The sequence below is a fragment of the Nelusetta ayraudi genome, unplaced genomic scaffold (genome assembly GCF_046127955.1).
Source record: "Nelusetta ayraudi isolate G7.1 ecotype Tasmania unplaced genomic scaffold, CSIRO-AGI_Nayr_v1 ptg000017l, whole genome shotgun sequence".
NCBI classification, from domain to species: domain Eukaryota; kingdom Metazoa; phylum Chordata; class Actinopteri; order Tetraodontiformes; family Monacanthidae; genus Nelusetta; species Nelusetta ayraudi.
This window is the reverse complement of record NW_027466067.1, coordinates 5,214,996-5,241,728: the sequence shown is the minus strand read 5'-3', so window position 1 is coordinate 5,241,728 and position 26,733 is coordinate 5,214,996. Positions and strand designations below refer to the sequence as shown.

The 26,733-nt window shown below is 43.0% G+C and overlaps 2 protein-coding genes across 6 annotated transcripts; one reads left to right on the top strand and one right to left on the bottom strand.

The window, feature by feature from the left end:
- Nucleotides 1–316: 316 nt before the first annotated feature.
- On the top strand, nucleotides 317–19,590 carry syt2b (synaptotagmin IIb). 3 transcript variants are annotated; one of them, XM_076024942.1, is made up of 10 exons: nucleotides 317–466; nucleotides 566–627; nucleotides 12,120–12,343; nucleotides 12,442–12,602; nucleotides 14,536–14,658; nucleotides 14,943–15,110; nucleotides 15,594–15,761; nucleotides 16,158–16,275; nucleotides 16,458–16,591; nucleotides 17,118–19,590. In XM_076024942.1, the coding sequence occupies exons 3-10, from the start codon at nucleotides 12,145–12,147 to the stop codon at nucleotides 17,331–17,333; spliced, it is 1,287 nt and encodes a 428-aa protein (XP_075881057.1). In that variant the 5' UTR covers nucleotides 317–466; nucleotides 566–627; nucleotides 12,120–12,144; the 3' UTR covers nucleotides 17,334–19,590. The 3 variants fall into 3 exon arrangements, with proteins under 3 accessions (XP_075881057.1, XP_075881055.1, XP_075881056.1); XM_076024940.1 differs by having other exon boundaries at nucleotides 14,527–14,658; XM_076024941.1 differs by lacking the exons at nucleotides 317–466; nucleotides 566–627 and adding an exon at nucleotides 8,741–8,872 and having other exon boundaries at nucleotides 14,527–14,658.
- A 576-nt stretch (nucleotides 19,591–20,166) lies between these two features.
- LOC142887353 (protein phosphatase 1 regulatory subunit 12B-like) lies at nucleotides 20,167–26,239 on the bottom strand. 3 transcript variants are annotated; one of them, XM_076024943.1, is made up of 7 exons: nucleotides 25,834–26,231; nucleotides 22,932–22,948; nucleotides 22,608–22,746; nucleotides 21,974–22,075; nucleotides 21,453–21,503; nucleotides 21,323–21,373; nucleotides 20,167–20,349 (listed from the first exon to the last, which is right to left on the bottom strand). In XM_076024943.1, exons 1-7 carry the CDS (start codon nucleotides 25,927–25,929, stop codon nucleotides 20,263–20,265), a joined length of 543 nt encoding a protein of 180 aa, XP_075881058.1. In that variant the 5' UTR covers nucleotides 25,930–26,231; the 3' UTR covers nucleotides 20,167–20,262. The 3 variants fall into 3 exon arrangements, with proteins under 3 accessions (XP_075881058.1, XP_075881060.1, XP_075881061.1); XM_076024945.1 differs by lacking the exon at nucleotides 21,974–22,075 and having other exon boundaries at nucleotides 21,453–21,499; nucleotides 22,604–22,746; nucleotides 25,834–26,239; XM_076024946.1 differs by lacking the exons at nucleotides 21,323–21,373; nucleotides 21,453–21,503 and having other exon boundaries at nucleotides 25,834–26,236.
- Between the last annotated feature and the right edge of the window lie 494 nt (nucleotides 26,240–26,733).

The following is a 26,733-nucleotide window of genomic DNA, read 5'->3' as shown; positions in this document are numbered from 1 at the left end:
AAGCTCAGCACTCCCCGCATGGCTGCCTGCACCGTGGAGAGAGCGGCGGGGAGAAAGTGATGGAGCAAAGAAACAGAAAGAGGTGGAGCACAGTTGTTAGTGCGCCACAGAAAAGAAACCCTCCTCCCCCTCCCACTCTCACTCCTCCTCCTCCTCCTCCTCCTCCTCCTCCTGCTCCTACCCCTCCCCCTCCCCCTCTTCTCCTGCCCAATTAACGGCAGCGAGCGCTCCTTATTGAGCGTCTCCTCAGCCAATGAGCGAGCAGCCCCGGGAAATCCAGCAGTGCAGCCGCACCGGCATCGGGACGGTTTTCTCTTTTCCTTTTTTTCCCCCTTCCTTGCGCTGATCCCAGCGCGCGTTACAACAATGTTGACCACCAGCGTGAATGTCGCCTGATCGGAGAGCAGCTCAGTGAGCACCTGGACCCTCTAGTAGAAACTCTTGCTGAAGGCTGCGGACGGAAAAGGTGAATAATTGTGCAGGAGAATTTGGGAGTGGATTGAACCAAAAGTGCAGATTTTTAAGATTTGTGTATGTGTGTGTGTGTGTGTGTGTGTGTTCCAAGCTTTTACCAGCGCCTGCTCTCCGCTCCCCCGGTCAGGAGGCAGCACATCATCTCCGTCCAAGGTAAGCAGCATCTCCTCCTTTTCTAGCATCACGGCATCATCTTCTCTTCTGCAGCTGAGGGTTTTCTTTCTTTTTTATTTTTTCCCTGCTTGTCACAGAGGCACCTAACCTCATTACTCACATCCTAAACTGAATGCGGGAGAGACCGGGAGAAAAAAAAAAATGTATATAAAAAGCTTGGAGAATAAATGGCTCAGGGGTAATTAGAGCAGACAGAGTCGGTGTGTTGTCGACCGTCTCTTTTCAATTCTCCCACCTCCCCCGACTGGAACTTTTCCTGCGTGCCGGCCAAGTCCTGGCTACTGATGTGTGTGGAGTATTTATTTATTTATTTTTTAGATTTTTGCTGCAGTGTGATGTTATACATCTGATACAAATATGCGAGCCACAGAGGCGGAGCAGGAGGGGATTTAAGAACTCAGCTACCAGCGTTTCATCTTCTTCATCTTTTATTTTTCAAGAGCTTGAAACATTGCTTGTTCCAGGAAGGAGAGAAAAGGCAAATGGCTGTGTTGAAATGAATTTGTTCGCTTTGATTCCCTTTTTGTGTGTGTTTCTATTTGGGAAACTCTCTTGAGAAAGCCTTTAGTGCTCGGAATGGGACTCTGCTCGACGCAGGGCAGGAGGAAAAGCTCGGGGGGGGTTTGGGGGTGCAAAGTCAAATCTGCTGAGCCAGCAAGAGTGAAGGGCCCACACAACTCTGCAGAGCTCTCTCTAATTGCACAGTACGATGGCGTTGTCGGCCCATTGGCATTTAAACCTCCTCAATCAGTCGTCGCATTTCGTTTCAACTTGCGCCACCGCGGAAAAATATTATGAAATGCAAATGTATTGATTATTTAAGGAACACAAGTAAAGACCGTGTTTTTGTATTTTCTGCATTCCAGCCCCTTAAGTGGAATCTGACTCCATTTATCTACTCATTTGTTGTCGTCTTCGGCCATCAGGGCACTTTGTTTCCCGAGAACGAAACGCCTGCAGGGAATTTCCTCTGTCCGAATGATTGATTTTTATTATTGCGCTATGGATTCAGTTTGAGCACTTCCTCTTGCAAATTACGATGCAGCGCTGCGAAGAGATCAGGTGATGCACCCAGTTCTATAGTCCCTGGGGGGATTATGCGTACATGGCCAGGACACTTCGGAGCGTATCTGCCAAACGGGCACTACAGTATCTGTTGGGAGTGAAGGAGGCGTGCGTAGCTGCAGTATGTCTGCATTCACACGCTCGTGCTCACCCTTCACTACAGCGCAGAATTTCCTAGCACGACTGCATCCTGTGCGAGTTTACGTGCGTTAACCTCTAATTCGATAGAAAAAGAAGGAGCATTCAAGCTTCAAGCAGTGTCAGACGGGTCAGAACACACTGGGAAGCGCGGTGAAGGAAAATGTCATTTTCTTGCCAACAAGGAGAGCAGAAGTCATTAAGATTGTTGCATGGGTGTGGTCGGACAGTCACACCTTTGTGATGTTTAATGTCAGTCAGACAGAGTAACATCAAGGTCACAGGAGTGTCCCGTTTTGCGGGAAAGTGGCTCGTGGCTGGTGAGTCTGCAGAGGTTCTGTGGCTCACCACCACTACCAGCACCACCATCAGCACCACTACCAGCACCAGCACCACCACCACATGATGGGACCCGGACTCACAGCTTGAGCAAATTTTAATCTCCATGGTTTTTGAAAACCACAAAATTATAAGAAAATTGGACGGAGGCTCTGGGACAAGTTTGTTAAAGAGCAGCAGCGTGCGAAACACCGAATCTGCTACAAAATTCAAAATGGCTGACTTCCTAGTGGAAGGAGCCAAACGATTGTCTACTATTTTTTTTTTCAACCTGTAGGGTTGTGTGGATGTTTTTAAATGGGTGGTGGTTCAGATTTTTTTGCTTTGTTATTTCGGTTGATTTAATTATTTTTTATTTAATTTGTTTGTTGAACTGATTGATTTAAAATGGCATACTGTATTTTCAAAGCATTGGTTCTCTTGAATAGTTATACATAAAAAAAAAACAAAAAAAACACCTACACATAAAACGACTCAGCTTCCCACAAAATGACTGAGCAAATCATTTTTTTGACATTCAACCAGCACATTTCTCGTCGCTGCCTTCCCCTAAAATAACCTCTTTAAACACTCAAATCAAAGCTATCGATGATCTCTCATAATGTTGGTTTTTATTATGTGCTGGGTGAGTGGTGATAACCCTTGCAGTTCCAGCACTGACCACAAGGTCGAGCATTGATTTGAATAGCTGTGAATCCAGGACAGTGACTGAATCATTTACTCCTCCACCCACAGAGTGACTAAGTCAAACAAAAAAAGTGAAACGAAAGCACTGAGTATTTTTATAACTTCAAAATCCACATAAAAACTGAGTGCCAGTGACGGGTCAGAGAGTGAGGAGGAGCCTCTTGCTGGAGCTTCCTCAAGTTTCTACGGTACGCTAACCCTCCGGTGGAGAAAGATCGCACCCATAGCGCGCCTCCGCGGCTTGACGGTTCATGAAATGGGATTCTGTAACTGAGCCTCTAATCCTGTCCTCTTTAAACTGTGATCCTCTCCCACAAGCTGTCAAGTACTACAATGAACACGGAGCACATTGTTTTGTTTTTTTTAAATTACTCTTTAGATATCTTTTATATCGCTGATATTTCCGATATTTATCTGATGGAGTGTCCTCTGCCACGACATACATCAAAATTGCAACTTTACAAAAATGCCATTTGATGGTGCGTTTGTTCCGACAGACGCTGTGGCATCTACCTCAGACAGCGGCATCAAGGGAGATGTTTGTCCACTTTTAATAGCTTCTCTGTGAAAGTTGCTGAACCAGTGCTGCTGCTGCAGCTGCCACAGTGCGTTTTCCCACAGCTGACTGCCATCAGTGCAACCGCCTGAGGATGCAGTAATGTGGATTTCTTTAGTGGTTTGACCCGTCCAGAAAAGGCGTGCATCATTACATTGAAGTAATTCTGTAGGTTCGGTTGGTTGTTAGTGTTGTTTCGATGAACCTGGGGCTTTTTTGTTTTAAAGGATTAATCGTATCTCGTATATTATAAAGTACAATATATGTATTGATTAATTGATATATTCTGAAATTACTGCATTTTATACTATCGGGAATGGCTTGTGGTGCATCATAGTTAGATTGGTTGCTGCTGTGCATGCTTACATAGGCTAATGTGCGTTATGTTAGTTAGTATCCATTGTAAAATACTGCATTTGAGCTTGCTAGTATGAACTTATTTCCAGGGAAAACCACAAAAACACTGCTGCTTACAAAAATCAAACAGACTTGGTAGTTTGGTAAATGCAGAACTCTGAACTCTGTTCGAAATTATGCTTTCTGGCGGCAATATGTTGTAATACGCCAGCGGCAATAGGAAGGCCATCATGATAATACAGGATTTTGTGCACTGCTATATGAATATTGAACTTTTAAAGTTACAGTTTCTCTGTTGTGGGTAGCAGGTTGGTTTGAGAAACTGATTCTCAAGGGTGAAACATGCAGATTTATTCTTAGTGGTAATGTGATTTGGATGTAGGAAAGACATTTGAATTTCCTCAGCAATTTCTTCCGGGGCTTCTTTATTGTCGTGAATAATTGAAACCAATCATTCACACTGGTGCTGACACGGGAAGGTTGCCAGCTGTTTGCATAATGCATCATTCCGATGGTTCACTGTTTAGTTTTACTTGCTACAATTTCCAGCTGCAACTGTTTTACTGTTTTCAGTTTTTGGAACACAACGTTACATTTTAACATATTGTTCCCTTTCTGGGATGGCTTTAGAGCATTTAAGCTGTTTTTGATATGAAAAATCACATTGTGGGCTATGAAAAGGCCCATTATGGTGACATTAGCATTAATAGAATAAATGCGGTATATGATTTTTATTGTGAGCATAATTGGATGCATCATGCGCAGTATCACAGCAGGAAATTACTCTTGGGGTGAGTAGATAATATAGCACAGCCTCTGAAATGAGTCATTGGACAAAGCAGTGATTGTGATGTTAAACAGTTGGCAATATTGCATCCCAGAAATTATCTATTCTATTTATTTACTTATTTTTTCCCTTCAGCTTTTACACTGTCCATGTCCACAATTTAAAATATGGTCTTCAGTCTTAGGCATGTTATGCAAACTACGACTACAACTCCTGCTGCTGCTACTACTACTACTACTACTACTACTACTACTACTAGTAATAATAATGATTATAACTGCAAAAACATAGCATGCATTTAATTTTATATGTTAAGGTAACCTTGCTAGTTGGCTAAAGATCCCTCTTTCGCTTGCTTGTCCATATTGCAAAGTTCCAATAGAAAGTGGTTTCAATAGGTCTTAATTTCCCCCAGACTCCTTGACTGATTAGTTACTTTTAATTACTTTTATTTTGTGATAAATTGTTTTGTTAAAACCCCAGAGCTGTTTCCACATGTTCACAATAGCAATAACACTGATTCGAGAGGTTGAGGAGGTTCCAAGTGCCCTCCAAGTTTTGCCTCCCCGTTCCAAAAACCTATGATAGTGTAATCCATGACTTGGGAAATGTTCCATCTTGCATGCCAGATTTTTAGTGCACCAGATGTGAGCAGGTTTTCAGTTAAATTCATAGCTCTCATCCAGACCTCATTTTCACTCTTCATTGTGCAACATTTATTGTCCGTTGCTTTAAAAAAGAAGAAAAGAAACAGAAAACAAGAATATTGCGACGCCAGTGACTCATGGTGAAAAGCTCTGCTCTCCAAGACCAACTCCAAGATGGCCAAACAGCAGTGAATCGAGCCAATTATGGCCATATGGTGCTTCCCTTTTTTATTTATTTATTTAATCTATTTTTTGTTTTTTGTTTTTTCTTATGAGCTTGAAGTGAATTTGTGCAAGAGTGAGGTGGAAAAAAGGTACTAAAAGACAAACGCAGTGGTGCTAAGAGGGAGTGAGCAGACCAACTGCCTTTTACCTTCCACTTTCTCTGTTAGACCCCTGCATTGCAGCACTCCCTGCAGGAGCTGAGAGGGTGCAGACTTTTCCACATCCTCTCTGCTGCCTCAGAGGAGACAAATCACCTCCACCAAAACGTCCCGGCACAACTCATCACTGGCCCACATTGGCACCAGCTGCTCACTGTACACGCTTGATATCTCTGAGTGTTGCCGACACACAGGCGCAATAAAAGTCATTAATTCTTTTCTCTCTTTTTTTTTTTTGGAGGGATGGCAAATAGGAAGAAGGAGGGAGACAGGAGATTCACGTTTTCTCATTCAATGAGAGAATGAGGGAGCAGCTGGAGGATCCCACAATGCACTGGGACTGCCCTGTTCAAAATGGGGCTGCGTTGTGACCTCACAGTAACTGCTGCCAGCCGCAAAATCTGCTGAGTCAAGAGGCAAATGGTGATTTATCAGATTTGGTTGGGTACATTAGCTGATTGCATCTGGTGACCATGTCACAGGTAATGAATGATCATCATTTTCAAAGCGCCGCTGCCTCGCTTTGAGCCAGCCATTGATGGCTGAACCCGCCATAGTGGTCGGATAAATAAATGTGTTCATTTTCTGAATAACTCTGTATGAGATCAAGAAAGGGGGAGAATCTTAAGTATTTTGTTTCCTCAGGTAGTTTGATTTGAGCATAAGTGTTCATCAAAAATGTGTCATTTAAAAAGGGGCCCAGAGTCTGAAGTGGCTGAACAGAAAAGCAATTCATTTGATAGTAAGAAAAAGCATTTTGTAACCAAATTAACACAATGTCAGAAATATGACATAATAAGTATGTGAACTACATAATGACAGATAGTGAAATGGCGGCACATGCCAATGAAAAGTGAGGATTAACACCAGTAACACCAGCTGAGATTTCCTTCCTCCGCAATCGTGACTCACCACTGCCGCAGGCTTTAGCGTCCTTTGAAAGGAGACACTTGAGCCGCAAGAAATGTCCTGAGCTCTTTGACATTTCACAGATTTCATTCTGTACTTTTTATTTTTCACTCCCGCCCAATAGAGTAAAAAAACAAATCCAGATCCGCTGGGGAAAATAACTTTCTGGCTCTCCAAAAGTTTAAACTAACAGACAGTCAGCACCTTTACTTTATCACAGAACTCGCGCAAAATAACAATTCAAGTAACAGAGCAACAGAGATAAAACTTGACTGTCGTGGGAGCAAGAAAATACGAGCTACTGATGGAGTGCTGGTTGGAAAACTGTAATGGCCCTGAATGTGTCAAGCCACACTCTCTGGCTTCCCCTTCAAGCAGTGACATTTTTTATGATTATTTTTTTCTTTTTATTTGTTTATCTGGGAAGCACAGCATATATTCATGGACAAGGCATTGCAATTTTGGAAAGACGTACAGGTTAGGGAGTAATGTGGATAGAAAGTTAGAAGAAGTGCAAATTTACATCATTAGTCTCAGACATGCAACAATGAGACAATGAGACCGAACACTACAGGAATAAGATACGGCAACAAGTCCAACGACAAGACCAATGACAACATTAACACGCTGACGTATTTTGATGACTAAAATAAATTGTAATCTTAATTATTTTAACATGGAGTTGAAAAGATGCACTAGTGGACATGGACCATAACCACAATAAAAGCATTTAATACTACAAAAAAAGGTAATTTCAGATATGGTGCTGCAAGAGTCATGTAATGTTCCCACATGAGCAATAAAAGGGACAAGAAATGCATCAGTATTTTGCAAAAATACTCATAAATTTTCAGACACAGTGAAGGGATTCGTCAGCGTAAAATACAATGGAACGGCATTCATTGCAATATGCTTTCTGACCATGAGATGGCGCTCAATCTCACATTGACTGCCTTTGATTTTCATTTTGAAAAGATGTTGTATTCTGTCAACTCATTCAGACCCATAATTACAAACCTAGAGTAGACTGAGGGAATCAGTGAGTGAGTGGAGACAAAATGCTGTGTGATGCAGCAGTTCTCTGTGAGTTGTCTGCCACCCTGTGGTTGGGGGCCGTCACTGCTCTGAGTGAAGCCAGAGCAGCCCCTCTGTCAGCTCGTCCTCTGTCAGTCTTGGGCTGAATGGAAAAGTGCTTCCCTGAGATAGGATAAGGAGGGTAGGGAGCCAAGACGATGTAGTCAGAGGGGGAAAGACTGTAGAGGTTTACAGGGAAGGATTTCACTTTGCTCAGACTGAAGAAATACTCAAGGGACTTTTGTTTATGTGTTGGCTTGTGTGAAATCGGTGAACGGTGCAGATCCTATACGGCCGCGGTGAAATAGTATCTCATCAGTGGACCACATTGCTTGGTCACAATACACACACACGCACACACACATGCACAGGCACACACATACACACACGTGATTGGTTTCAGCTTTGTCTTGCGTTGTGGCCTGCTCTTTTCTTTGGCCTCTAAGTGATTCTTTGCAGACGCCTCGGTGAATCGGATGAGCGCCTAATGAGACTGAGAGCTGCAGACGGCCTTGACCCAATCATTGTTTCCCCCTTGGTTTTGCCAGAGCCTGGGCCTGGCTTTAACGAGCAGGTGACATCACCGGATCAATCGCAGCCATCCACTTGACTGCGTGCACGTGTGTGTGTGTTTGGTTGCACTCTTGCCGACACTGGTTGCTCTCTATCGGGAGCTGGCGGGAGCTATTCGGCAGGGAAACAGGCATGCGACCGCCGGCCCTCCTTCCCGGAGGCCGCCTCCTCGCCGCTCATCTCGGGCTGCAAACTTTGCGCTTCCGCTCTGCCTCCACCTCCCCACCCTTCGCTCCGCCACCACCAAAAGTCGGTGCATATTGATCCCGCAAGCGACAACCGGCCTCCGACGCGACACCAAAAAGAGTGGCACGTAGCAATCAGCCGTGTGAGCAGCATCTCTGATGAGGTACTGGGCGGGAGCAAGAGGTAAAGGAGGGCTGCGCGAGCGGGGAGACGGGGGTGCGGGATGAGGGATGTAGGAGTGGGATGGGGTGTGGAGAGGTGGGGAGGGGGGTGATGCGACGGGAAGGGCGGGGGGGTGGAGGAGGAAGGGGAGGAGGGAGCGAGGCAGGCAGGGCGGGAGGGAGGGAGGGAGGGAGGGAGGGATGGGTGTAGTGCTGCAGTGGAGAGAAGTGAGCAGAGACTGCAGTCTCTGCCTATGGGAGGCATCAGACTATGGTACCACAGCTCTGAGGCTCTGAGGCTCTCACACTTCACTATTATTGGATGGGCCAGCGGCTCGGAGGGGGGAATACACATCTAACCGGTGAGTTTCTGTTCTGGAATTCAAATTGCAGTTTTTTTCTCTCTCCCTCCCCCTCCACTATCTTTAACTAAATAATGAAAATAAAAATTGCAGCTGTGTAGCGTGAATCCCAAGTCCAGGAGAGCCGGCAGGGTTTCTGTCGTCTGCATCGGCAAACTGAGAGAGTCACGATAAAGTGCAGCATCGTGAATTCCCAGCTGGAACACCGCATATCCCTGGTTGCACGGATCTGTCGGCATTGTGTGTTTGTGTGTGCGTACGTGTGCGTGCCCAGCGAAAAGCTGCAGCAATCAAAGATGAGGGCTGAGTGCTAATGGCACAGACGTAAACACTCAGTTTAAAAGAAGCACAAGGACGTACGGAGGTGTGTGTGCGTGAGTGAGTGAGTGAGTGTGTTGGCTGCGCCTCCCACTAAACTGCAGTGCGTGTTTGGGTTTTCGTTTGGGTGACGCCGGCAGGAGGTGCATGCAAATTGCGTGGAACTTGGGAGTTTTTGCCTTCCCCATAAGTTTGATCAGCGGAGCACCGTCACCCTGCCTCACCCTGGTCTTTCGTGTCCGATACGCCGATGATGCACCAGAATTTCCTGCAGATTTCTTGGACAGGATGAGGTAACCCCTTGAGCCTGTTGCAGCTCCAACTTTAAAAAACAGTCGTCGCACGTTGTTCGATGGCGTCCGGGGGGCCAGTGAGCTGGCTGCTGATTTGATTGTCCGTTCACTTCTGCGGGAGGTAGGTTGCGGTGAGCTCAGGGCAGCTGATGGACAGCCACCAGCATTGCTTAGCAACAACGATCCATCCGTCCACAGCGCATGGGCCTATATCGGCCTGTATGCGGAGGACACACATACACACACGCACACACGCACACAAACTGACCTGACCACCACGCGCTGAGACAAGGTTATAAATACCTGATAAAATACGTATGCACAAATGTGATTGTTACCGATCTGTGGCCTGGAAGTGGATGATCATTGGGTTATGTCACGATTGCACTTGCCAGACAAGTCCGCTCCCTGGCTCCTTACCCTGAGATAGACGAATCTTGCCGCGTGAGTGTTGGCTTGATTGGAAAAGATATAAAAAATGCTCTCTCAAATACAAGCACACACCCAGTTGGTTTTTAGATTTAATTGAAGGACAGTCTTTTGTTAACCGTTGTCTTTATCCAACAGTCACAATGTGTCTCTTTAATAGCCACCGAGCAATAAAAAGAGATTCATGACCTTTTAGTTTGATATTGTTTTTCCACCTTCAAGTGAAAATCAGCACACATGGGTTTTTTTAGAGCTGCAAAGCAACTTGTCGGTGGTTGGTTATAGAGTTCCCTATTATTTACCATATTGTGTTGCACCAATGAGAGGTATGAGGTGGAAGAGAGCGACTGAAAGTATTAGGTAAGTAGACAACGAAGGCATCATACTGCAGTGAAAATGATTCATTTAGACCCTTTTGCTTCCTTCCTTAAAAAAACAACTTAAACGGAAGATGACACATAGTCGTGAAGAGGAAGGACGCGGTGACTCAACTGCACAAGTCTGTCTAGACTTCCAAAGGGCAATTTGGATTCAAGCCATTATATCTTTCTAGTCCTTGCCAATTTCTTCCTGGCTTGAGTACCATGTGGAGAAACAGAAACAATGCCACAAAACATGTATGTCATTTTGACAGAAGTTTATTTTTTATTGACCTGTGGCTGCTTCTGTAGGTTGGTTGTGAGTTGCAGAGAGAAAATTGTTGTATGCCTGCGCTTTCACGGTATAGTAGAACTTTTCTTTTTTTTTTTTTTTCTTTTTTTACACCTCAAAGGTTAAGTGTGTAAATGTTTGGAGATTTTGAGAAGAAACAGCAACATCAAGTGGTCACATTATAGATTGCAGTGCTCTTTTTCACGCGCACGCTAACCTGGATATCTCGTCCACCTTCTTCTTTGTTGGTTGTTATTGTACTTCGACTATCCACTTTTATGAATGTATTTTTGTAGTAATGTAGTATATATTAAGCTTTGACCAATATAAAAATCATAAATCAGTCCAAAGTTTACACGCTGGACATTTAATCATAAAAATTTCAGATGAATGCCAATAAAATAAAAAGAGGTGCATTATGAATTTGTGTTGTTAACCTAAAAAAATCTGACCTCACTAATCAAAAGTTATAGAAAAAAACGGTCACGCAAGAAAACAGGCAGCCATTTTCCATTCCTCCTGTTGGAATTACAGCCTTCACTTCCTGCCCTCGGCTGACAGGAGTGGCACTCTCTGTGGTCCTCTGTAACTGTCGCCCATCTCCTTCAAGGTTCCGTGTTTCACAGACGGCCTTCTACATCCTACAACCTAGGTTGTAACATGTTTTTTTTGTTTGAGCTTCTTGTTACTGGTTAAAACCAGTTTGGCCATTCTCCTCTGACTTCTGTCATCAATACTGTGTTCTCTCCCAGAAGACCCGCTCGTCACTGGATACTTTCCCTGACGGCTGAAAGTCCCAGGAGATCAGCAGTTTGTGGCACACGGCAACCGTTTTACATTTAGTGTCACGCAAATTCCCCATCGTGACCCTCAGTTTGAACAGCAGGTTGTCTTGACTGTGCCAATGTCAAAATGCACTGAGTCGCTGCCAAGATATTTTTTGTCAACGTGCACTTGAACAGGTGCACCTAAATATTTATTATAGAATGGATTTTATGATAAATTGCTCCTTCAAGGTTAATTTCTACACTTGGTTACTTTTACACTGAGATGTTAAATTCAAGTTCAGCTGCAAAATAGACGCGTTTAATCCCAACAGGGCTTTTTTTTTTTTTTTTTTTTTTAAACCATTTTGCCATTTATACGAAAGGATTTTCTGTCTTATCCTGGACTAATGACAAACATAGGTGATGTCTTCCAGAATGATACACCCCCTCAATTTGCGCTAGAGCTTGATTTCAAAGAAATGGCATCATCTTTCACAGTTTGCTGCTTTTTGAGGTACCTGCGATTTGTCAGTTTCTGCAATCACACTTATCTGACAGTAATCTGACAACACAAGCTTGCTGACTTATGATTGATAAAAACTCTACCGTTGTGCACAATAATGAAAGCAGCGCTAGCAAGAGGATAAGACGACATGAAGAAAACAGACCATGGAGAGTAACTTTATTGTCATATTTACGGGAAAAAGTAACTTTTTAGGCCAGCAGGGAAGGCCAAGCACTCCAGTCGTTTAAATTGCGCTCCCCTGTCTTCCCTCTGTGTGTTGTTAGGTGAGGCCGCGCCTAGTCTTTGACCATGAAGTTCAACTTCTTCAAAAAGTCCGAGGCGGCGGCCACCGAGCCTGCTGGCGCCACCGCCCTCACTGTGGCTCCCACCACGGTGGTCGTCTCCACCTCGGCGCCGGAGACGTCCGGCAACAACACGGAGATTAACAAGAATGACATGTTCGAGGAGATCAAGAGCAAATTCCTCAACGAGATCGACAAAATCCCCCGTGAGTGCCCCTTCTGTCCACCACGACACATTCAAACCCATGTTTGCCATCAGAAAAAAGACAATGTCCTCCACTGACCCTTGTATCGCATCTGGCAGTACCTCCATGGGCTCTGATTGCCATCGCCGTGGTGGCCGCACTGCTGATGGTCACCTGCTGCTTCTGCATAATCAAAAAGTGCTGCTGCAAGAAGAAGAAGAACAAGAAGGGCAAAAAGGGCAAGGACGGCTTCAACATGAAGAACATGGAGGGCGGTGAGGTACGGTGCCGTGGGTAAAGCCATAGGTTTTGCCCCAAAGCGTCACTTCCTTTGTAAATTTCGCCCATCATTGTGCGGATTCATTTCCGATGTCTCCCGCTAACCAACTTTGATCTTTCACCAGCAGCTTTTGTAGGCCGGGCTGTAAAGGACACAAGGAGAGAATCTCTTCCCCCTCCGTTTCACTCGATGTTGTCGTGGTGGTTCCTTAAAATGTGTGACGTTCATCTGTCGTGGTTCCTCCCCCCGTAGGCGGTGAAAAATGACACACTTTGGATAGGATGGGCCCCTGTCCAACTAAAAAGTTTCTCCAACATGAGCACAGAGAAACATATTTGTGTACATATGTTCCTGTGCAAACACAGAATGTAGTGAAGACTCGGTGGTGCACTTGAGAGTCAATCAGCTGACATTGCCGCAGAGTGCACTGGGGCTCCTATGACGGTTAATTAAAGCAATCAATTAATTGTGATGCGCAATGAGGATTGATGGTCGCCTGCTCAGGCGAAGCGTGTCATCTCTCATCGTGTGCGATGTGGTGCTGGTGTGTTGACTGCCTCTCTTTTTTGTGGAGTGTTCGCTGTGTCGTGAGTTGAACCTCTTCCTCTCTCTGCTTTTCCTTTCCCCCTCCTCTTTGCTTTGTGTCCGTCTTGTGTTGTGCCTCGTGTTTCTTGACTGTGCTGGACTCCCGCACTACGGTAGGTGGACAGCTCGCGTTGACCTCTCCCCCAACCCTTCCTTGCCTCCCACCTGGGGCAGAGGGAGGGGTTTCATGGAATGAAACGTCGTAGCTTCCTTTGCATTGATTCTTTTGCGGCCCTGCCCCTCTTCCACACACACTCAAAAAAACGAAAAAAAAATAAATCTAGATTTTTTGGCACTTTAAGAATGTAATGAAGAGCTATGATGTCCTCCATAAACCCCTAGAGAGGAGAGTCTAACCATCTAACACATTGTTCCCAGGACAATGGCGCCAATATGGAAATTATTGGACTGAGAATTGATATGCAAGACACTTTTTGTTTAACACTATTAATACATGCATGTGATAAAGGGCATGGTTGGTTGTTTGGGGGTAATGGAAATGTTTGTGAAGGGGGACAAAAAAGCACTGCATGTCATTTTGACTGTCTAAAGAGGAGGTGGTGGGACACAGGAACACTTAATGGTCTAAAAATGCGTCAAAGTCAAAGCCACCTTGGCCAAGAAGCTTAATTTAACAAAATAAATGCAGCTGTATTCAAATAGCTGGCTGTGCCCTTTAATCCTGAACCATCTCTGGTAACGATGTTTTTAAAAAGAGAGGCTTTTTCTTTTCTTTCTTTTTTTTTTTCGGTCCTGCATAAATTTTTTAATGGGAAACGAGGTTCATAAAAGTTTTGGCTTTTCCCTTGAAATCTAAAAGCAGTGGCTGTACAGTTTAATTAAAACGCTTAGCGCATCTCTTTTTGCACGAAAGTGACAAAAGTCAACTTCTCGTGCTAAAAGTCACTTAAAGTCTTGTTTTTCTTTTATACTTCCAATAAGCCATAGCTTATTTTAAGTTTAAAGAAGCATATTTTAAGCTCACAAGATAGATTAGCGAGGTAGACCAACTAAGCTAACAGCATTTTTCTCGCTCTTAGCGAAACTAGCATGCCTTCACTGACTGTACAAGCATGTCTAAAGGAAATGCCTGGTGATTTTTAACTTCAGGGACGTATGCAGAAATATATTTACGTATTTGTGGGCTGCCCACTAGTTTTAACACCTAAAATCCCAGGTCATGGGCAGTCGTTGTGCTGGAGGTAAGGACATGCGTAAGAACTCCTGGAGCTACAGTGTTTGTGGCATGCTGGCGGTTGTGGGGAGCCCTTGTATTTCAAACTTTATTACCTTCTGTGTATTTAACCATGTGCTCTGTCTCGTTGCACCCCCACCACAGAAACTCCAGGATGACGATGATGAAGAGGGAGAGACTGGACTGACCGAAGAGGAGAAAGAGGAGGAAGAAAAAGAACAAGAGAAACTCGGGAAGCTGCAGTATTCAATAGACTATGACTTTGAGAACACAAAGGTCTGTCAGCGTAATTTGATGTTGGAATTGTATTCCCTTAAGAACTACGTGCAGTAAAATCTGTGTTTTGCTTTAAATACTATCATATACCAAAATTAATATAAAGGTAAAGGACATTCATCGTGATTGATTGGATGACTCCAAGTGCCAGATGCTGATACATAAGCAGTCTCCACAGTGCCGACACCACCACCACCACCACCACCACCACCACAGCAACAACAGTAAAACCTTGAGTTTCTCCTAATACAGTTGTGTTGTCACCCCTGCACTTGCGCTCACAGCTCACAGTTGGCATCCTGCAAGCCGCCGACCTCCTGTCCATGGACTCGGGCGGCACCTCTGATCCTTACGTCAAAGTCCTGCTGCAGCCTGACAAGAAGAAGAAGTATGACACCAAAGTGCACAAGAAAACTCTGAACCCTGTCTTCAATGAGTCGTTTGTGTTCAAGGTTGGTGTCACTGCAATGTGTAGTTACAGAAAAGATCAAGCAGAGGGTGAAATTTGGATTTGGTTACCCACTCCCCTCTCTCCCCTCATGTAGTCCAAGTGTGGCACTAACCATGTCTTGACAGGCTGTCAGACAATGATCTGTAAAACCCTGCAGAGCATGCTGCTCTTTGGCTTCCGTGTTTCCTGGGCTAATAAAGCCTGCAGAGACCTCGGGAAAGCCTCCATGCTACACCGGAAGCTCGGCCTGTCTGCAAATTTTCACAGCAGCAGCACATTTGATTTTGCTGAAATCTCCTGTGGCTGCATGCAAAAGTCAATGAATCACTGTGTCGAAGTAAAGACTTTTCAAGAAACCAAATTAATCAATACATATTTCTGGATTCTGCAATGAAATTATTTTATGTGGTTGCATTGGTTCTTTATTTATTAGACTTATGAAAAGTTTTCACAGTGAAAAAAAATAACACTGCATTTTCTGCAGGTACCGTATGAGGAGCTTGGAGGAAAGACTCTTGTGATGTCCGTCTATGACTACGATCGATTTTCCAAACACGACGTGATTGGAGAAGTGAAGATTCCCATGAACACCATCGACCTGGGACGGCCCATCGAGGAGTGGAAAGATCTGGACAGCGCTGATCAAGAGGAGGTACTGTTAAGAGCCCATTAAAAAAATACCTTGGAAGTGTCTTGATGAGAATAGTTGCACAACTGTTGAATAGGGGAAATAAAAATCTGTGAGATTTGTCAGGAAATCACCGCAGGTACAATTCAGTGGGAAAACTATGGGGAGCAGATGTAAACCCTATCCCCAAACCCTAAATCCAACCCCAACCCTAAGGGTTAGGCTAACCCTAACCCTAAAATTATATCAAACCCTAACTCCAGCAACAATTTTAATTCCACCCTAACCCTAAGTCCAACTTCGATCTTAACCTGAACGCTTGTGCTTAGGCTGCTGGGGGATTGTCTAACCCTATTTTTCCAAGATTCTAAACATTTTGTTTGTCATCTCTGTGTCCTTTCCCGGTGCTGACGGTTTCAGCCTGAGAAACTGGGGGACATCTGCATTTCCCTCCGATACGTCCCCACTGCTGGGAAGCTCACCGTCTGCATTCTGGAAGCCAAGAACCTGAAGAAGATGGACGCCTGTGGATTATCTGGTAAAAGACAAACAAACAAACAAACAAACAAACAAACCAAAAAACACAACCAGCTTGATTTATCACAGATTAGATGACAAAATGAAATCACAACAGTTTGCAAATGTTTTCGGGTGTCTGTTGCTTGAAGTAGGGCTTTCTTCTGGGCCGCTACTCTTAATCCAATTGCTGCTCCTTCACAGATCCCTACGTAAAGATCCAGCTGCTGCAGGGAGGCAAACGTCTGAAGAAAAAGAAGACCACGGTGAAGAAAAACACTCTGAACCCTTATTACAACGAATCATTCAGTTTTGAAATCCCCCTGGAGCAAATGCAGGTGAGTAACGAGACAAACTGGATATGGATGTATGGCGATAATGTTACTATTTCTTAAAAAAAATGGTAAATTTGACAACTGTAATGTAATGCAGTGTTTCTCAACTGGGTCACGGAGCCTTTTTGATTTGAATTTTAAAACATATGAGCCACAAATAATGGAGCGCAGTGGTAAATTATGGCAAATTTTGCAGAGACGTAGCGGCCGTAACTTCTCCACCTTTGCGTCGTATCCACAAAGGTTTATGCGCTCATGATATGCAGGTGTAAAAACACCCAGAGATGTCGCACCTAATGAGTCAGGAGCGCAAATTGCGCCCTGGTAACCTGGCAACAATTTGCGCCCTAGATTGTTCGACATTGTAACGTTGGTGCAAACCTCACCAGCATATTCATATATATATATATATATATTATGTATTATGATGTATATTATTTGACAGTTATTGCCACCTGAGTGTGATTTGTAGCTGCTCAGTGGCTGATCTCATCCATTTAACCCATCCTTTTTATTTTTCCATGCTCAGAAAATCCTGGTAGCGGTCACAGTGTTTGATTACGACAAGATCGGTAAGAACGACGCCATCGGGAAAATCTTTGTGGGCAGCAAGGCCACCGGCCTGGGCCTAAAGCACTGGTCAGACATGCTGGCGAACCCACGCCGACCCATCGCCCAGTGGCATCCACTGCAGCCGGAGGAGGACATCGACGGTCAGCTGGCGTCCCTGGCCGCGAAGAAGTAACGCGCTCCACCAGCCAGCTTTGCGTACTAACTCAGAAACACCAAAACCCTCCCTGCTCCCTCCCTACTTTGCATGAAACCCTCGACTTAAAAAGACGCGACCGCCGGTCGTGAATACCCGCTCAGCAAAAAAAAAAAAAAAAAAAAATAGACATCATAGAATGTTTGCTCATCCATGTTTAGATTGAAAAAGAAAACGACAATGACAAAAAAAAAAAAAAAGAATGAGAAAGATATTTTTAAGCGCCGTGTTTTGCACACGCACACGCGTGAGGAGATGGTGATGATGAGTTTAACTCATTTGTGAGTGAGCGACCTGGAGGAAAAAGTGGGAAGTGATTGTCAGGGTGCTGAGATGTGATGTTGAAGCCAGGGCTTTAGTTTGTAGAGCATGCTTTAAGTCCCTCCCCCACTGCTCTGAATACGCCACGCCCACTATTGTACCTTGCCGATAAATGTGCTATAACTTGCAATAGAAAGTACTGTAACCTTGGGTTATTACCTGCGTTGTGTACAGTTGATTCTGTTTCAAGCAAAACTACTCATGGTGCAATACATACATACGTATATGTATATTTTTGATTTCGATTTTTTTTTGAGAAATTTGCCCCACCGATTACTCCAGTTTATGTTTATTTGCGCATTCTCTGGCTTTTACGTGTATTTGTGTGTCTCCAAACAGAACTAGCAAAGGACAGGGATATACAAGGGTGCCTTTCCTGGTGCGTGAGGGCAAGCTGTGATTGAGTAAAATACCATTTCAACCTAGTCAGGGACATTACTGTGAATGTGCCATAAGGACTCTCGAGCTGTGTTGACCGCTTGGATGTAAAACCTCACGTGGCTGCGGAGAAAGTAGAGATGCCTGAGGGTTTAACCAGTGCAATGCGAACCAGTTGTGACAATGCTTCTTTTAAACTGCTTCCTTCAAAGAAAACAAAAAAAACCAAAAAAAACTGCAATCTCTCATAATCCTCTGTTGAAGAAGCATTCAAACTGTCTGTCCTGTGTCAGAAAATGTTGTAGTTTATCACACAGAGGTATATTTCACTATGTTTGTAGCATCAGGGGGGGGAAGACTGGTCGATTTTGTCTCGGGAGAAGATTTTCTCTTTTTTTCCACAAAGAAAACCGAACTTGAAGCGTACAGGTCTGTGCATCACAGTGTACACTTGAATGTACGTTGCTGCACTTTCTAAAAGAATGTGAACAGAGTTATAAAAAAAAAATCAACACCAAAAAAAAGCAAAAAAAAAGAAAAGAAAACAGGTTTGTAAACTTCTAACAAGGCAAATGCTGCATCATTTAATGTATGACGACGATATCCTGGACCGTTTGCTTGAACCAAATACAGCTGCATTGTTTAGCACTTTTCACGCCTCACTGTTTTCACGCCTTTGTGTTTCATTTAATGTTTTCATCTTTTGTTTCGTTTTTGCTTAGTCGTCAAAGCTACGAGGTTTGTTCCCCAACAGAATGATAACAATGATATGAGAAGTAGTGGCAACAGTGATTATTCTCCATCTCCATGTATATGTTAGATCGATCAAAAACATTGCAAATGAATGTTGGTAGAATAACATTAATAAATAAGGGATGGATGAACTTTAAGTTACGTTGATTTCTTTAAACCACTGAAGTGATTCCAAGTGTTGAAAATGTCAAAAGCACCAGCCCTTGTTTGAAAAAAACAAGAAAACAAAAGAAAACAAACAAAAAACTGCAACAGGATCTGCATTTCCCATTGCAAAGCAGTTTAATTATGAATGTGGTAAACATACAATAGTATACATTTGCAGACTGGTAGGTGTCACAAAGATATTAGAGAAGCAGAAATGAAACAGTATAATAATAATAAAAAAAAAAAAGACCACCAAATTAACTGTAGAAGATTTTTATTCCATACAATTGAAAATGGAGTGGTGGTTGCTGTGTTGTTTTATTTTGTTTACATTGCGCTTATTCGTTCAGATCATTTTCTCCACATATATCTTGTTGCTTTAATAGGAGGCCATATTGCCACCAGGAGTAAAGTCAATTCTGCAAGAGACTGCACAACAACACACAGGACAGGCCCCTATACAATACTTCCTATTGTTCACATTATGCATCGTGCGAATCTGTCTATAGGCTGCAGCATGCATTTACAAGGCGATGTAAATAGAAGCATGTTTCAAAGCGGAAACCATGATTACCTTGTGTACGTGTGTTTGTGTTCTGTCATTTTTGTTTTTATATTAAAAGCAGTTTTGACTGATTATTCCGTGTTTGTGTTTTTTTTTTCCTTTTTGCTGACTTAGACCTAACGTACGTCTGGGTGATTCATGTTCGCATTCACTCGCTTCCTCAAAGCGCTTCCCTCATCTGGGATAATGTGGATTATTGGTCGTTGTCTGTGTGTTTGTGTGCCTTTCTGCTACCTACACCTACCATGATGTCTGCTGTATTAGAACTGGCTTCCAATAGGAGTTGCTCTCACTCAAGATATATATATATATACCTGTGTGTGTGTGTGTGTGTGTGTGTGCTCGCGCGCGTGTGCGATTATTCCTTGTGTCTGCTCATCACCGGCCGCAGCAAACAGTTTGTGATATAATATATATAATACAAATACAATATTTCCTTGACTTTCCATTTCACTGTGCTGTGAGTGGTTTCCTTTTTTTTTTTTTAACACCTACCATGATGTATGCTGTATTAGAACTGGCTTCCAATAGGAGTCGCTCTCACTCAAGATATATATATATACATATGTATGTGTGTGTGTGTGTGTGTGTGTGTGTGTGTGTGTGTGTGTGTGTGTGTATGGTGTTTTCAGTCAAGTTTTAAAGTCATTAAACAACACACATACGTTCTTTATTTGCACAGGACAGACACTGAAACAAAAATCAGGAGGAATGCAGGTTAAGACTTGTTTGTGTGCCTCTTCTTCACTTGGACAGTTTGGTGATGACCCGGATTAAAGCTCCATTCTCATCCTTCAGTCTCTGGTTCTCCATCTTAAGATCTTCTTTTGCCTGACAGAAGAACACAGGAACACTGATCTGAGCAAACGCATCAGGGGTCGTGACCTCCAGCTGCTGCACAAGTGGAACATTTCAACAGCAGTCCTGCCTTTTATTTTGTTAGGGTGGTACTCTTTCCTTTTTTTTTTTTGTTTCGCTTTTCTAGCTGTGTTATAATTCTTTCTCTTTTCTTCCACATCTGCACATGTTCAGTAGTGGATGATGATTATGGCAAAACACTGTTTCATGAAATTGTCCGCAGTGTCAAACAAATCTGTTTTTAATTTGGCTTAATTTGGCTTTAAATATTTAAAACGACCGAAGTATTATAAGCCTGTTACAACATAAGAACTCCCACTCTTTTTATACCCTTTTTTTTTTTTTTTCAAGTTTGAAAATACGAGAGAATTGGTGTTTGTAACATTTTTTTTTTTTTTTTTTTTTGCTGAATCACTCATATGAACTAATCTATTCGTACCAGTACCTCTTGCACGAGGCCCACTGTGTGTAATTAAATACAATAAAGCAAATGTAGTTCAAATCACATGAAGGCGTACAATCCGCTACATTCAGTGAAACAAAGACCCGGCCGGACCAGACTCGGCCATTTAAATAGAGAACAGTGGCCCTCTGTCAGGTCTATTTTCAGAGCAGCAGCCTGGGTTTGTGCAGACCTCTCATTCGCTGATAACAACAGGTTTTTGTTTATGCCCTCTTGGGCATAACACAGCAGACGTTTGTGAACGCAGATGAGCGCTGATGGCTCACTTGCTGCGCCGTCAAAGTGCTAGCGCATTCCACGGCTAGCAGAGCGTAACAGTGACAAATGATGTCAGCTAAAGCCTCCATAGACGGAGCAACTAGCAGGGAGGGCTCCACAGACACTTTGCACAGTAACCATCTGGCTGTTTATCATGTCCCTTAATGTCTGCCAAAGTTTTGCCTTTATAAGGAGTAATGAAACGAGCCTGTGTGCATGAGTTACCTTCAACTGCTCTTCCATATCTGATATCCTCTTTTTTAGACTCCAGCTCTCCTGCGAAGAATACGAACGAGTCACAATGGAGTCAAGGCCAAGACAACGCAAGTGAGGAGGAATGCGGCATACTGAGTACCTTCTTTTCTGTCTCTAACACATTGGAGCCACATTCTCCAGGTCTTCCTTTCTACGACAACAACAAGGGCAGGTGGGCAACAGATGTTAGCGGAACAATTTGAAACATTTAGAACCATCTATAACAAACTAATGTGAATATAAATCAGTGTATGTAAATACAACACCTACATTAGTACATGCAAATCTAGTAAAATTGTCACTAATATTGATCAGTACCAATACCAATGTTATCGATATTATCATCAGCATTGATATGCCCCAGACTACCAGATGTTGGTGATCTAGAGATACTAGGGAATCTACATGGTGTTTCTATATGTAACATAGATTGTTGAAAGTAGAGGGAGTAAAATAGAAAACCGAAATGACACAAAGTTGCTGTAATATGCTTTTTCAAAAGAAAAAAAAAAAATCTTATGACAGTATGTAAAATGCCGATTTAAATAAATACAATTAATCTTCGGTGTAGACAAAGATACTGTGTTGTTCTCAGAGTCGAATGGATTGCTGACGTGGTACCTGTACTCTCTGCAACTGGTCCTGGATCATTGCAAGCTCCTGTTTACTTATTTCAAGCCTTGACTTGAGCCTTTGATTGGTGGCCAGCGCCTTTTCATACATCTGTAAAACATTCACGTCACGTCCTCAGCAAACAACCGCAGCCGTCTTTCAGTTACTTCACACAGTTCAGAGTTTTCTATTTAGTCGGCAATTATATCTCGTGTTTTGTTTTGGATTGGAACAAACATTTGGCCACAGTCACTCACTTCACTGACGTTTTAATGAAAACATATCTAATAACTGTCAGATGAGTTGTAAACACGAAGGGGGCACTTCATGGATCAGGCAGAATCGTTGCATGATTGCATTCTTCTTTTGCAAACTCATAAAATCTAACAGATGCTGCCAACCCTTTAATATGGCAAGTATATTGGAACTTAACTTGAATGTTGGCACTCAACCAACAAACTGATGGCACTTAGGTAAATCTCTTGTACGCTTCTCTAAACGAAGGACATGCCTTCCTCATTTATTTGCTGGATTTATTGTCGGAAATTCAAACAAAAGGAAAGACTGAAAACTTCAAGTCTGAATTCCAACACATTCAACTCTTTAACTTGATTGAAACTAATACGCAGACAGTTCGACTTGCCTTTTTATAGTCATTGTTTGCACTCTCTTCCTCAGCCTTTTTCCTTGCTGACAGTCTGTTCTCCCTACGCTTGAAGTAGGACTCGGCGTGATTTGTCGGTGCATCGTTGGAGCCATCACAGGATCCTGAAGAGCTCAGTCTGAAAACACAAACCAGCTATCAGCCATTGAATGCAGTGGTTTAGCCCCAGTTCTGACATTTTTTTTTTTTTTTTTTTTTTTTTTAATCATCGCTGCCTCTTATCAGGTCCCTCTCGTCTTAGTCTCTTTTCACGGTGATTATTAAAAATCTTTTACACTGGGAATCGAATCGGGAGAGGCTTACCTTGACAGCCTCTCGTGCTGCAAGAGAGGAGAGAAGTATGAGAACAGGCTTCAAACGAGATGGGTTTTTACAAAAAACACCAACTACAATGAAGGACTAATCCCAGTTTGAGCTTTAAGCCCAATAAAAAATAAAGCGACAAAATATTTCCATTGCTACAGAAATAGATCATGGCTCAGTTCAACTTTCCTCATTTAACACAGATTGTTTAGGTTGCAGAGTGAAGTTCATGAAGGGTAATAAAATACAGGCATTGAGATTTATTTTGGACATAGACATGGAGTATGTCTGACATTCTGAACCCAGTGTATGCCAGATACCCATAGCAGCGTGTACATGTATGTGTGCAAATCCCAGTGCTTTTCTTGTCCGTCGCAGAGAGCTTTTTTCCGCAGTTTTCCAAGAAAAGGTTTATGGCAGTCTGACATACTGAGCCAGGCTAAAGAAGGAGAGAGAGGAAATGATCCCTTAAATAATCTGACCAGCGCAGATAAGTAAACACATCCAAAAAAGGGAAAAGCTCTTGGCAGGGTTCAGTATGGCCTGCTGAAATTGGAAGTTTAATATGGTGTCTCTGCTGAGAAGGTTTTTTTTTTTTTAAATGTTAGAGAAAAGATGTCAAGCGTATTCGTCTTCAGGAAGCTAATTGTCTTGTTAACAGAACTTTGTGGCGTCGCGACGGAGGAAGCAACATCACAATATCTTTGTGTGTGTTGTTGTGCCTATAAACAACAAATAGCAGTGAGTTGGACCAAGCTAAGGACAACCTAGTCTTGCTGTAGACAGTGGTCTAAATTTAAAATTTGCAGGAAAACAAATCAACACCAAAGAAATACCGGAAATATCTTCAACTGGCTGAGTGGGTTCAGCTCAGGTTCAGCGCTCACTACACTGGACGCTGCAGCGTTGTCGTCTAAACATCTTCAGAACACTTTAGAGAACTGGTCTTAAAAAAGATTCCAGAACTGCTTAGCCAACATTTAGTTACGATGAAGCAACTGCTACTGGGTAGAAGCCCAGAGGAAGATGGGGAAGAAATACAGAGAAGAGAGAATCTTCCAAGACAGAAGAGGCCCAGGATGATGTTTTCCTTGCAAATTACAATTTAGGTTACCATTTTTGGCTGAGCTGGCCAAGCTAGCAAACAAGGACCAGGAGAGCAAAACCTACCGAGGGCGCTGTGATGTCACTCCCTATTGATATCACTAGATCTTCATACATGAAAATGATTTGTTCTATGACGTCAGATAATCGGACCTGTCTGCTGAGTCTTGAAACATAATTTTTCCTCCGAGTGACAGAGTGATTGAGTTTTCTCCCGTCACATAAAGCCATTCATAGTTGCTTAGCAGAAAGTTCAACGGCTGACAGGGTTAAATACCACCGCTCTTATTTTGAGCATGGCATTTACAGTATATCCATTTTTCCTGCCCAGATGTGTTAAAAATACAGTTGAATTTGTCTGTGGTTGTGAGCCCAATCTCTTCTATGCCTTAACCAAATTACCTAAAACGCCCAAAATATCATTAATTTGTTTTGATTTCCAATCGCACTTTCAAGGTTGATGGAAACTGAAGTTTGGTTGGAAGAATTGTGGGTTTTTTCCACCTACGACACCACATGTAAACACTTTGATGCGCTGCAGATCCACTTTACAACATCCCCCGGACTCGTCTCCGGGCTCTGGTGTCGGCTTCTCAAGGGCCGTCTCTTGACACTCGGATGTGTTTAGTTTAGGGTCAGTAATGATATACAGGAGACATGCTGAGAAGGAATCGCAGGTTTGGGTTAAGTGACGTCACATGTAAACAGAAGGCGATCGCGACCCAAACTTCAGCAGCACATTCTCTCATGCATGTGAGTGCGTCTGTCACTCGGCCAAACCACTTTTAGATGCAGAAGGAACGTCTCGCCTGGTGACCAGCCATCCCCAAGTGGAAAATGTGAGCTTCCCGGAGGACTAGCTGAGAGATAAACATCCATAAATACTGCGTCTGAGTTCCCACAGGCCGGACCTGAGCGCTGTATCCCTCCTCTCTCTCTCTCTCTCTCTCTCTCTCTCTTTCTGCTTCCCGTCATCCCCTCTTTCACACTGTTTTTTTCTCCTTCCTGTGTCCCCTTCTTCTCTCTGCTCTCCATTCATCCGTGCCAGACTTTTCCTCTGATTCATTTTCATGATTTTGCTCAGTGGTGTCAGCAAAATAAGTGCTGCTCTTCTGCTTCAGTTTGAGCTTGTGTCATTGTGTCGTGGGGAAAAACTTTGTAACTATGTAACCTGTCCATCAATTGTGTTCATTTTACATTCAATTTTAAATCGGTATATATCTTTCTTTTAAACAGACCTAGTTTTTTTTTTTCTAGGGTTAGAATAATAATTAATATAGTATTTAAGAATGATTAATAAAGTATCTATCTATCTATCTATCTATCTATCTATCTATCTATCTATCTGTGAAATTCCATATAAAAAGGTGGAAAAAAACCTAAGTGTGTTTAAAAGAAATATGTAAATCTATGTAAACTGTAGCTTTCCCAGTTTAATTAAGTAACCCCACAGTGAATGTATGTAACACTTAGTTAACAAGCACTTTGGTCCAAAACATCAGTTTTTTGTTTTTTTTTAGGTACACAATATTATTTTCTGAGAAAGGACACTTCAGAGTGTGCTTCAAACTGGGCCAGCACGAGGTCAGCGATGGTGACAGAATTTTCCATCCGGTCATTTCAAGTGTAAACATAAATATTTAAGCAAAACAAAAAAGAAAAGTAAATCTTAGACCATGTAAAACAAAAATCACCAATACTTGAGCATGTGCTGCTGCTTTATACAGAACATAATTGTGTTCAATTAGCGTCAAATTCCTTAAAGTAAACAGGCAAGGACGGGCTCTATCAGTCTTACCCTCAGGCTCCTGGCTGTTAATGAAGTCGGTGAGGAGTCGGTGGTTGTCTTTCGGATGCGTGGCTGGTCTTTGCTGTGAGAAAGTGGGGAAGACATCGCTCCCGCGCTCCCGAGCCGCTGAGGTGGGCATGCAGTAGCTTTGATGTGGCCCAAGACACTTCCGAAAAAGGTTTTTCCTTGTTCTCTCACAATTCAGAAGGAAGAAAAACATTAAAGCAAACCGCAGAATGTTGTAGTGAACAACAAAAAAAAAAATCAAAAAAATCAAAAAATCCTGGATGGCACTCTTTCGTCAAGTTGAGCAAAAGTGATGGCCAGACGTAAGAGAGTAACTGATGGGAGTGAAAGCAGCGGAGAGTGAGCAGTGGAAGGGACCCGGGCGGGAGGCGGGCTGTGCTCGTGCCTCTGTGGACACAAGGATCTGACAGCAGCATTGTCCACGAGGGCTCTCAGGGGTCACGCTGCAAACATGGAATAAGTAAAGCATCATTAGGCTCATTAAGTCCAGTTCTGGGGCAAACGCTGCCAACAGTATGCATGCTTGACAATTTAATGGTCAGGAAGGTGTTCTCTGTTGTGCTTTACCCTTCTTACCAAAGTCCCAAACCTGCACTTTCTACTGGAGATGTTTGTCCAGCTCAATTTTAGTGGATTTAAGATGATCAAGATATTTTAATGCTGAAGAAAAGTCACGTCAGCTTGATGTCTCATTGTGATGGCGCACAATTTAAATGAACCCTTAATTTAATTAACTATAATCTGCATAATGAGCAAATGTTTGATAGCCATAAGTCTTTGAATGATATTAGAAAGCAACAACTCAGTCTGTGCATTATCTTGGTGACATTGCCTGCTGGATGTTTTCTTCAACAGACATGAGAGAGTCATCTTTAAAACATG